This window comes from Electrophorus electricus, chromosome 1 (genome assembly GCF_041902795.1).
Source record: "Electrophorus electricus isolate QZ-2024a chromosome 1, ASM4190279v1, whole genome shotgun sequence".
Classification (NCBI taxonomy): domain Eukaryota; kingdom Metazoa; phylum Chordata; class Actinopteri; order Gymnotiformes; family Gymnotidae; genus Electrophorus; species Electrophorus electricus.
In genome coordinates this window covers 34768809-34781245 of record NC_137497.1, presented here as the reverse complement: position 1 = coordinate 34781245, position 12437 = coordinate 34768809, and the positions used below count along the sequence as shown (strand labels likewise).

Here is a 12437-nt window from a genome sequence, read left to right as displayed (position 1 = left end):
ACCCCACGTACCCCCCCCCCACACTCACACACACACACACACACACACACACACACACACACACACACACACACACACACGTCCTGGTGTTAGAGCCCAGTGAAAAGTCTGGGGGAGAGGATGTGGCGAGTGAGATGGGAAAGGCTACAGGGCTTCCCTAGAGGACATTAGCAGCACCATGGAAACATAATTGGGAGCTGTCAGGTACAGCAAGGGTTAGCAAATTACGCTCAGCACACTACACACGGGCAGAGGGGGGAGTGTGGTTTTTTGTTGTTGTCACCAGTTTGTGCGACCGTGCTGGAATATCCAGGAGTGCAACAGCGCTCTTCTTCTGGCTCCATCCTGACCACAGTGCTGACCGGGGCTGGAGCTCACGCTCTGCATCGCAGTTCCTTTAAACGGCTGCTGATGTCAAAGCCTATGGACCCGTGAGTGATGACGTGGCGGGCACGTGTCTCGGGCTCCAGCCCACGTCGTTGATGTGTCGCGAACTTCCTGCCCAGATTTATGCCCCCATCACCCCACCCTCCCACCCGCCACACCCCTCCCACCCTGCCCTGCCCCGCCCCTTGGATGCAGTGTCCAAGTTCTGCAAGAAGTCTTTCACATGCCCAAGAATTCTGTGTACTAATTGGTGATTGTCAGTCCCAGATAAACCTGATTGGCTGCTGAGGTGAATCTTACCGGGATGTTTTTTCAAGGTTTACTGAGGCTTGTGCCCGTAGCCTGAATGCAGAACCACATGCCTTTAACTGTGCTATTTGTCCAGCACACCCCCAGAGTTAATTCAAAGCACGATTACTGTAATATCATACGGTGTGCTGTGGGTATTTGTTCATCTCTCCTGCTGTTTGCCTCCAGAAACTGAAAATAGATATAACTGTATTGTTTTGAACTCCATATGGACAATCTGTTAAAACTTTAATACCCTCCACAGTGTGCAGCAGTTTTCTAGGTCCATTGTGCTGGACTGAACGGTAAAATGTGTTGTAAAAAGAGCTGGCACTGAAGGCAAGCTAATAGGATGCTCTGGTATGGCTCAACTAGGCCCTCTGTATGTACGTTCCTTGGACTGAAACACAATTTTATTTGACATTGATTTCATTTTCGTAAAAGTGTTCTGGAATTATATATAAAAGCGTATTTAACACACATTTTATGATATTATTTCATGGATGAATATATTATGTTATTTTCTTAAAACAGCAGTAGGTGATCTCGATAACTACAACTTTTATGTTATTGTTGAACGTACATGTACGTTCAGGCAAGGTGCTGTGGTTATTCTGAAGACAGGGCGGTGACGTTTGACTGCTTTTATGCTGTTAGCAAGAATCTGACCAAATCCTAACAGCCAATCAGAGCCTGGAGGAGTGTCTGACGGAGTGTCAATCACTGCTTGTGCATGTGCATGAGCTCACTCAGCCAAGCGCAATCAGTGAGCGGCTTCAGGAGCTTTTATAAAAGCAATGGTAGATGAAAACCACCATCGATGAAAAAACTTACCAAGCCAAAAAAAAAGCACGCTAACTAAACAGAGACCGAGATAAAACACGGATAAGAAGGAGCGGCTTTTCCGCAGCTATCTGAAAGGATTCACAGTCACATTTCTGCTTGACAGGTAGCTGGCTAGGCATCTAATGAGCTACCCCTGTTTCATTTATTTATTATTTTTATATTAAAATTCATATAAAAATAAATGAAACAGGGGTAGCTCATTAGATAATGAGCTACCCCTGTTTCATTTATTTTTATATGAATTTTGGGGAAAAAAACGTAACCACATTGCTAAGATGGTAATGGTTACAGCGACACTTAATGGCGCATTTCTCATTTTACTGTGACGCTGCAGTTGAGTTGCAATGTTAGACCGTTTCAGACGCCACGGCTACGGGTTAGCGTTGTTTTATTTGAATGTTGCTGAAAATATCTTTTTGAAATACCCAGGCAGGTGTATTTGTGTTTGTGCTTATATTTATGTGTACATGTGCTCTCACAGCTAGGTAAATGTTCTCATAAGCGGGTTACTGGTTATTTACTCTTCAGGACAGTTTCTGTTATCAAATGAACAGCTAAGCACCGAAATAAATATCTGCTAGCCGGTTCTTTTACCGCACAGATATTGCTGTAGATAAATTTTCATGTCTAAAAAAATGTATTTCTCATTGTTGGCCAGCGATGTTGACATTTCACAACGTGGTCAGCAGCCTTCTCCGTGAGGCGGGGCTTCGGAGGCGGCAGAGAGGGAGGAGCCTGGAGGATGTACTTATTGAACCAGTGTGTGTTTGCTTTAGTTTGACTTTCGAGTTGAGTCAAGCCAACTTTTGTTATACCTTCTCAACACAGACGTAGTTTCTCCAGGACGCAGTGCTACAGTGACATGAACAGCAGCACGCAATGCAAACAGTGCAACTGCAAATGATCTAGAATCCAGACAACAGTGCAACCGCACAGTAAATGCAATAAACAATACATACGTGCAATGAACTGTATGTAACTATAGAGTACACTACAGTAGATTAAACATTCACTAAGCATAGAACAGGAGACAGGAAATAATAGGGTTGGTGTATTGCTAATTGCTATATATTATACAGTGCAAATTGATGGTAATCTCTCATAACAGTTCATGCAGATATTGTGTACAGATTAACTGAAGCAGCCTTAGTTGGCCTGGGAAACCATAGCTACGTTCTGGAGACCTTTAGAGTGTCAGTTTGTACTGGTTTAGAAGCTTGATGTTCTCAGCCGAAGCAGGTTCTTGGCTGGCGAGTGGTGTGGCACCAGTACTGCCTGCACATAGCAGCATTGCTGCAGGTGTCCCACGGCAACTCAGTGGGACTGGGCGAAGCAGACCCGGTCCTCACCACGCACTCGCTTTGCCTGAGCTTGCTGTTTTGTCCCCGTTTGTGTAAATGAAAGAAATCCTCTCCCCCATGTGTCTGTCCCCCCCGACGGGCACCTCTTCTCCTCTTTTGCCTTCCTGCTGTTGACGCGAGAGAGCATCTGCTTTTGCTTTTCTTTGCGTGGAGTCGGCCTGCGTGCACTGAACGAGAGCGAAGGAGAGGGAAAGACAAAGGGAGAGAAGGAGAGGGCGTGCATGTGTGCGTGAGGGGGGAGAGTGTGAGAGAGTGAGAGTGCATGTGTGAAAGTAAGAGTGTGAAAGAGAAGGAGAGCAAGAAAGAGAGATTGAGACGTGTTACTTCGCAAAACTGCAGGCGATTGCGCCCCGTCAAGAGTGCTGCGAGTGTGACTGAAACGCAGCCAAAACGCAGATCCCTGAGAACCTGCCCCCAAGCCTCTGGTGCCCAGCCCCCGATGGGACATGACAGGGCGTCAGGTTCGGGACCCCCGTTATCGCGTCTCTCCCAGGTTCCTTCATGTTCCATCTCTCCACATTCCCTTCACTCAGGTATTCCGTAATCACAGAGCCGGGCACTCCAGGCACTCTGGAGTGCTCTGGCGTAATGCGTGCTGTTCCGTGAACCTGTTCAATCGTTACCGATAGCCTGAGGCATTATCTACACACACACACACACACACACGTTGCTAATTCATGTTGTACAGTCTTTCTAGAAGGCTAGAAATAGTCACAGAGGATATTTCATCTCTTCCATCTAATTAGAATGTGGGACCCATGGGAGCTGGTTCAGGCTGCTATCGTAATATAAATGCACGGTCCAACATAGCTTTCACCGCTGTTCCTTACACTGTTGATGCTCCTGATACAGGCTGGGTGGGGCCTGGGTGGGACTGTTTTCCCTGAGTGGCCACTCCTCCACCGTGTGGTTTTGGTTTGGGTTTTTTTTGGTTTGTTGTTTATAGCCCTATAAAATAGGGGAAGTTTATTTATAGACATCACAGCATTGTTCTTGCTACACTCCCGGTCAGCTGTGAGAGGTTATACTGTTGTATGTGTACATGCTGTAATGTCTGCAAAATGCCTTGCTCTGTTTACAGCCTGGAGGTGTCACTCGTGGCAGTTAATAAAATAGTGAGTCACGTGGGATTTTTTTTTCTCCCATCAGGCTTTGCTGTGTTTAAGGCTGAAAACTGTGGATAGTGGTTTGTGGAAAGCAGCGCTTGGTGTTTGTTTGTGTGTGTGTGTGTGTGTGTGTGTGTGTGTGTGTATACGATGTTAATTAGCGTGCTTCTCTGTGTAGTACTGCTGTTTCTACACACTTGTGTAAATCCTCCTCTAATGAGCTGCAAGTTGTAGCAGCATATAAAACAGACTGCTTGTAGCGTTGTGTTTTTGTGTGTGTATGTGAGTGTTTGAGTATATGCGTGTGTTTGAAAGATTTTGCATTTTCTGTATTATCCTTCGTTATTTCTTTACTTGGCCCTCTCTCTAGATCTCTTCCTGTTTAATTGGTCTCTCCCGGATGCACTCTGACCTTAGCCCAGTGCCCTGTGATGGGCGTCCAGTGAGCCTCTGGTGATGTTACTGACACGGTCACATAATCGCGTCCACCAGGCCTGAGCTCACTGAGTGGAGCCAGCGTTCTGGCTCCCCAAGGGACCCACAGCCTTCTGGAACATTCAGTCAATGCTGAAGGCTTGTGATAGTGTGACCTTTACATGCATGTCCTCAAATGTGCCCCCTCACACACATGCGCACGTGCACACACACACACACACACACACACACACACTCACTTACTTAGATTGGTCTGTGCAGAACACAGCAGGTCTATATATCTATAATGTGCCTGGTTAATGTCCAGATTTACCTCATTATAATACCAGTTCACCTCCTGAATTGATGGGTCATCAAGGTAATGTGTTTTGGCACTGCTGAAGCACTGAACCTGAACACATAAACACACACACATACCTTTCCCCCCCATGAAATGTCCTTTTTAAGAAGCAGTGTATAATGTATACAGTTTTCATCTTGCACTTTGTTACCATACTATTGACTGGATATTGTAAGACAGCGCTGCTCGGATACACCCCTATTGTTCATTCTCTCTGTGAATCCCAGTGCTTTCAGCGCTGGCTCTGTGCGGTGAAATCCAGACGCATCCGGGCAGCACTGTCCTCACATGACCCAGAACAGGACACAAGCTCTAGGTTCCTCCTCCTTCTTATTATGTTTCTGACAATGGGAGGGCGCCCCTCTAACCATGTCCCTATCAACCACAGAGAGACTAAGAAAGATCTCTTAATCTGGGTTAATTAAAGATCGTAGCATAATGAATTATAATTTTGCCACTACACAAAAGGTACACCAATCATTCGCTTCCAGGCGTTCGGAGTGATGGGAGCACGTATGAGTTCTTATAATACAGATGATCCCATAATAACACCTTTTGTGCCTGCCTCTGGTTGGTAAACATCGCCTCAGTCACGGCAACTTTCCCGTGCCTGACCTCGTTAGAACTGTTTTCAGCCTAATTACAAAATGAAGCAATATTGCTAAGAGGTCTTGGATCCCGGTGGTGTTTACCTCATCTAGCTGTTTGACTGTGAGATTACCTCACAAAGGGGCCTGAAGGGCATGCTAATTGCTGAGTTGGACGGGGAGGAGTGTTTTTCCATGCTTTTATCAGGAAGGCAGTGTTTCTTAGTGAGAGACGCCACACCAGCCCCTCTGCTGAGATTCTGTTGCTCATCTGCCGGCTTCTTTCTGCTCATTCAGCTAATTACGCCCTCCTTGGTCATTTGCAGGAAGGAGGCTATGTTTACATGCATGCCCCCCCCCCCCCCACACACACACACACACACCCCCACCTGTATCCTGCACCCTGTACCCAGAACTCTCCAAGAGGCGGTTCTTTTATTACTCATGCATTTTCTTTTTAATTCATCCACTTATCCATTTAGCACATCTCCAACTGTACGGAATGACAATTTCAATTTCCCTTCAGAGGCTGGATTTAATACGTTATTCAATATAGTGTGCACTATACTAACCCCCACAAGCCCTGCCCATAAAGTCCCACATGTCCGTCCCCCCCCCCCCCCCCCCCCCGGTGAAACCATTCCTATTTCTGCCCATTGACGGCACGGAGCATGCCAGACGCTGCCGTTCCCCCCACCGCTCCCAGCTTGACGTGTCCCTCACCTGCGGCAGAACCAAAAGGCCCTTTACGTAAGATCTGCTGCCCAGTTAATTACCGCTGCTCTGACAGGTTCGTAAGGAAGCGCGGCGATCCCAGCCCAGGGAAGCTTCCCGCTGTTTGCGCTGGCCGACGAGAGCAGCGATCGATTGCCATCATGTTTCTTAAGCACTCTTTGTCTTATCAATAAAAAAGGGACTCTGAGGAGTCTAGCTGGGCTCTGCTCATTAAAAGCCTATTGACAAAGTTTGCAGTCTTAGTTCTGCTTTGACAGCGAACCCTCTGCTGGACGGCCTGATGCTAGAATGGCTAGAACGGTCGTTTTTGAGCATTTTGATGTAATATCTTAATCCCCCACGTCTCCTCATCCCTGACTCATACCAGTGAGTATTGTGGTATTGGATTTACTAAAGTATTTCTGGGATTGTTATGAGATCCGTATTACAGAGTGGTCATTTTGACCATGTACATTATTAACACCTTGTCTCCTTGTCTTTCTCGCTGCTTTGGGGCGTTGGGCGTTACCTTGGCAACAACTGGCCTAAGCGCTTTAGCTGCTTTTCGTCAGGAAGCATCTGGCAAAAAACTGAAAATGAGTCAGAATTTATCAGCTACAACAGCTACAACTTCCTGACGCTTCTTATGGTGTATCTTAAAGGGACAGGAATTTTTTTATTTATTCTGTGTTAGACCAGAATAAGATAATTTCACACTGTCACAATGACCGCTAGGGCCATTTGAGTGTCTCTCACACTCACACACACACACACACACACACACACACACACACACACACACACACACACACACACGTACATGCGCAGCTGTGCTGTGTTGCCTCACACCTCCCCTGCTCTCGTCTAGTATGTATGTAAGTGTCAGGTGAACAGGTGTTAATGGGGCCGGAAGCGTTGGCAGCGGGGTTGAGCCCCAAACACTGGCACACAGAACCTCAGTACTGCTGAGCAGAATTGAGAAGACACTGAATACTGACTATACAGTCGGCTGTAAAAGATTTGACGTGCACCAAGCACTATACTGAATCCATGATTGACGTGTGGGCATACCCTGCTGTAGCCTCCCGCCATTTTACAAAGCCTCACTCTCTGGATAGTTTTGCATGTACAAGTTTTATTTTGTATTATTCTGCTATCTGTAAACACTGAAAGAAAGAAAACATCATGTCGTTGCTGACATATAGTTGGGTCTTTGATGTACGTGTATGTAGTGAACATGTAGAGACCTTTTTTTCTTGTCATTATTTTCAAAACAAAATACTATAATAACTATTTACATTTTACATTATATTAGGTATCATAAGCAATCTAGACATGATTTAAAGTATTCACAAGGAAGTGCATAGGTTATATGTGCTGCTGGGCTATCCATATGGCACACAGGCACACACACACACACACACACAGAGGCATGCATCCACTTCCATCATGCTGCTGAGACTCCGATTCCTCCTCCTTATCGTCTAGCACTTCTGTAAACACAGCCATCAAAACACGGACTGACACTAGCCTTAACGCTCATCCGCTTCTAATTAAAGGTCCGCATTTTTTAACAAGCGTGGGTTAATATCTGCTCTCATGTCCGCACATGTAACGGCTTTTAGACGTATTACTGCTTGAAGTGCTGGATTGTGAATGGGTCCTGCAGCCACACGGGAGCCTTTAACGGCTTTCACGGTCACGCGAGCGCGCACTCATGCAGTAAGACAGCCTGCTGCAAACATCCAGCCGGCCCAGATAAATTACTTCCATCAGCGGACGGAGACGTAAATCCCAAACAGGATCGGGCCTCTCGCACGATTCGCGTTAATGGTTTTTAAATGTATATCACGGTGGTATAATAGCGTTGCTGTATGGCTGCTTTATGAGTTGACGGCCATTAGCGGAGCCACGTGGACGCTTCCCTCCTGGCCTAGACGGCCGCACGCGCTCCCCGCTGATCATGACCGAAGAGGCGTAATTAACACCCGCTATAAATAGCTCCCTGTGTTGGGGAGGAGGGGAAAGGACAGCCTGTCAACACCCATTTGCTGACTGACATGAACTTGCCACCTCGTGCCCTGGCAGTCCCCTTCAGGGCGTGATTATCCACCCCCACCACGCTGAGGTGCGGGCTCCGGATAGGTGGACGGTCAGGGGTGGGGGGGTGGGTGATATAGATTACTGAGCAACAGCCAAGCCACACCTGTCTCCCAGAGCTTTGCTTCTGCCAAGCGCCTCGTCTGGGATCCCTCCCACACAGAGAGGGAGCAGCTTTCTGGCTGAGGGTTTTATTTCGGTTGCCATGTTTTTTCCTTCTTTTTTAAATTCAGTATATATGCGCCCACGAGGCCCCCCAAACCCCCCCCCAAACACACACACCTCAAATTTAACTTGCTATAGATCCGCACTCAGGTATCCTTGAGAAGGCGGATGGGCTTGATCAAATAAGTCCAGGGATTGAATTTGCTGGCCGGTGTCTGGTTCTGGCACTTTCCTCCTGGGCGTGTGAATGCATGGCTGCCGTGTCTGCGGCATGTGAAAGCCAGTTACCTCCTGTATAATCATACCCAGGCTTCTGTTTGGTCTCTGTCTTTTCAGTCAGGGCACGTAGGAAAATGTTTTTGGACGTTGTGCCCCTACATGCGCAAGTGTGCCATTCTGTAAACACACACACACACTTGCACTTCCATGTTCTGTCATGTTGCCCATGGCTGTGACGATGGTGGTGTGACTCCATGTGATGTGACTCTGTTTCATGGCATTTTGGCGTTTGGCACATGACAGACTGCACCTGCCCCTCAGTCAGACTGCACGCTGGCACGTTTGCCGCTTCATCTGAGAGCCCTCCCCTGACCCTGCCGGCTTAGCGCCAAGCAAAAATCCTTCTGCTAGATTCAGTGGAGCAGGAGGCAATGGCGGCAGCCAAGGAGTCTCTGCTAGGGGCCTGTCAGACTCAAGCGGATCCTCTATCAGAATCTTCATCTCTTGCTGATAAAAGAAATTCATTTAGAGGATTTACTTTACTGGACTTGGTAAACAGGCCTGTAAAACCTCTCTCTCTCACTGTGTGTGTGTGTGTGTGTTTGTGTGTGTGTGAGAGAGAGAAGCTATCTGAGCATAGCTGCGTGGATGGATGGTTAGGGGAGGAGGGACGGTGTTATGTAATGGATACAGTGGCAAATCCAGTGGGGAATTGGACTTGAATGTCCTGTGCCTTACGGTGTGCACGGAGGGCAGCCGCAGACCCTACACCGCCTTGTGAAAGCACAGAGCTTAGTTCCTGGCTCAGGGTAGTTACCGCTGACGACTGTCCTTTCAAGTGCTCCCCGTCGGCCCCGAGGTAAAGGAGAGCGCCTGATACGCCCATTCAGGCCCAGCCAGTGCGGTTCCAGTTTGGGTAACAGCCTGAGGTTTCCCCGCCATTACCACACTGCCACAGGGCTGCAGAAGTGTAGTGGAAACTAGAGACGCCTTGGTTCTGAAGGCACTGCTGTACACAGTCCGTCCTCGGGCTGCACCTATTTTCTCTCATCTGTTTCAAATGGCAGTGAAATTGGACAAATCCAATGGACCTTAGATAGTTGGCTAAGAAAACTGCTGTGTCAACACACTACACACAATTATGTACACACACACACACACGCACACATGTGCTTCCATTGTGTTTCCACTTTTCTGTTTCAGAGCAATAAAACAATAAAAGGAAATGTTCGCTCAGTAATGTCAGTTCACATGTTTTTCTCTTTGCCCAGGGAGTTTTAGGGGGAATGTTATAGAATTGAGGAAGCCCAGAAGCCCATCTACCAGACACGCTGAAACCTATATGGTCTGTTTTTTTTTCCTCCCACTGTGAAAGCTTTTTTTTTTCTTAAATGTCTTAAATCTCTCTCTCTGTCTCCCTCTCTCTCTCTCTCCCTCCCTCTCTCTCTCTCTCCCTCCCTCCCTCTCTCCCTCCCTCTCTCTCTCTCCCTCCCTCTCTCTCTCTCTCCCTCTCTCTCTCTCTCTCTCCCTCCCTCTCTCTCCCTCCCTCTCTCCCTCCCTCCCTCTCTCTCTCCCTCCCTCTCTCTCTCTCTCCCTCCCTCTCTCTCTCTCTCCCTCCCTCTCTCTCTCCCTCCCTCTCTCTCTCTCTCCCTCCCTGTGGCTAGGGAGTTTGGCTGGCGGGACCCCGAGCTGCCTGAAGTGATTCAGATGTTGCAGCATCAGTTCCCCTCGGTTCAGTCGAACGCCGCTGCCTACCTCCAGCACTTGTGCTTCGGAGACAACAAGATCAAAGCTGAGGTACACCCCCATCTACACCCCGGCCTTCCTCGGGCGCCCAGGAGCCTGGCCGTAGCCACGCCCCACTTGCATGTTCACCCAATCACTGCATTTGCCCGCCCTCAACCGCCTCCCTTTTTTTTCCCCCAGCCGTACACCACCCCTTTTGGCTAAGGTCAGCACGAAGCCATGCGCCTTTAAAGGATATTCTTACCAGCACGCTATGTTTTAGCACGCCATGGGCTGGGAGCTTTCTGCGAAAGCTAATTAACATCGGCACTTAACAGATACCTGAGGGCCAGACCTGTACGAGCAGACTTTCGCCCAGAGTCGCCAGGCTGGCAGCAACAGCTGCTCACCACGGCTGCTCCGCACCGCGCCGTCCTGCGGGAGCTTGCCGGCCGAAATTAATCCACTGATGTGTTTTGTTCTAGGAAATTAATTCTTTTTATAAGGCGTCAACAGATCCTCCAACCCCTTTCATTGAAATGCGACGCCGTATCTCGGCTGCCGGGTCTTTCTGGCAACGGGTTTCATAGGATTTTGAAGAGGGTCCTCGTGTCGCCATAATGATTATGCCATGTGCAGACAAAACAATGAGGGGGAAGCATCGTATTGACAGGGATTCCAGTCTGAGCGGCCCGGTAATTGTTTCCCAGAGGCTTAACGGAGGTTGGGAGGACGAGGAAATTAAATTTGGGAAACAAATCAGAAAGAACAAAACTAACTGCAGACAAAACTGTTATGTTATTTAATGATGTGGGGCGGTGCGTGGTGGGGAGTAAAAATGGTGGGGGGGGGGGTTTAAATTAGTTTTGTTTACGATAAGTTTACACTGAGCATGGCTTACAACGTCATTTCTCAGTGAGCCTGGCGTGTTCATCAAGGCAAGCGACAAAATGAGTCCTCGTGTTTCTTTGATTTGTTTTGCAGTTTTAGATGGTCTGTTTCTGTAAAGCCCTGGAGTAGAGATGGAAATTCTTTGTTAATGAACATCATCGCTGATGATAATGCAGCAAGTTCTGCTCAGAAGATCTATGGTGCTCTACTGGGTGCTTAATAGAAACAGAGAGCATATAAACAGAATGTTCATAAGAAACAGAAAAAAGGGTCATTATAGACATATTCCAGTATCAAAACTAACATAATACCACATGCTGAGAGCTCTAGATGGTTCTTGTCTATGTAAGAACTAGCACACATAGCACTATGTTCCTTAACATAGCATACTGAATAGCATATGGTCTCTTGGGCCACTTGGTCTCTGGGTATTTGGCTTCATCAGCCATGTCACCCTACAGTTTCTGGCTGGCACTTCAGTGAGGCTGAATCTCTTCACACCTGGGCCACGCTGGATGAGCGATGTCTTTAGGAAAGCTTGCGTTACTGTTTGGGGGATGGATTGTGGGGCAGCCCTGCAGTGCATTTGCCCCCGCAGTACTGACCGGGGGGGCTTGTTAAAAGTGGCAGAGGGCGGGGCTGCCTCCAGAAGGGACACAGACTAGGCTGCGTGACATCATTTGACATCATTTCCTGATGCCCTCTCCGTATGTCCTCCAGGTAATCCCAGCACCCCCAAGTCAAAGCTCGTTCCAGCCTTCCCTCAGAGAAGCTGCTAGCCCCTCATCCTGGGCTCATGGGTTAAGCCCTGTAGACTTCATGCTCCACCGTGGTCTCACCGTCCTTTACGGTCTACAGGAAAGGGATTAGGGTCCCTCCCGGTGGGGAGAACTGAGCCAAAGCCCCCTGCATGTGTGCAGTGGTGTTTCAGAAATGCCGACGTGTTTGTGGGTTGTTTCAGTGGTTCGTGAAGTCTGCTGCTCCGTTGGGGGGGGGGGGGTATGCCCTGGAAAGCCATGGCTGCCGCTTTAACCCGCTTTAAAGTGCAGGTATGGAAAGTGCAGTAATGATGATGACGATGATGATGATGGTGGTGGTGGTGGTTTAGGTGAGTCACTCCAGGGTATAAAGTGCTTTCGTGAGCCTGACGAAGTGCTGTAGGGGCGAAATGATTCACAACTTCATTCGTTCTCGTTCAAACGCAGAAACAGTAGCAACAAAAAGTCAGAAAAGCGTGTAACACTTGGTACATAACCTTCCTTAGCCTGTGATT

At 48.1% G+C, this 12437-nt stretch overlaps 1 protein-coding gene across 6 annotated transcripts in view; it reads left to right on the top strand.

Annotated features, from left to right (window-relative positions):
• ctnnd2a (catenin (cadherin-associated protein), delta 2a) overlaps positions 1-12437 on the top strand; it is a 186434-nt gene that overhangs the window by 116286 nt on the left and 57711 nt on the right. For all 6 annotated transcript variants that reach the window (XM_081717028.1, XM_081717046.1, XM_027004434.3 and 3 more), the window contains one exon: positions 10213-10345. In XM_081717028.1, the coding sequence (XP_081573154.1) occupies positions 10213-10345 (133 nt within the window). The remainder of the gene's footprint in view (positions 1-10212; positions 10346-12437) is intronic.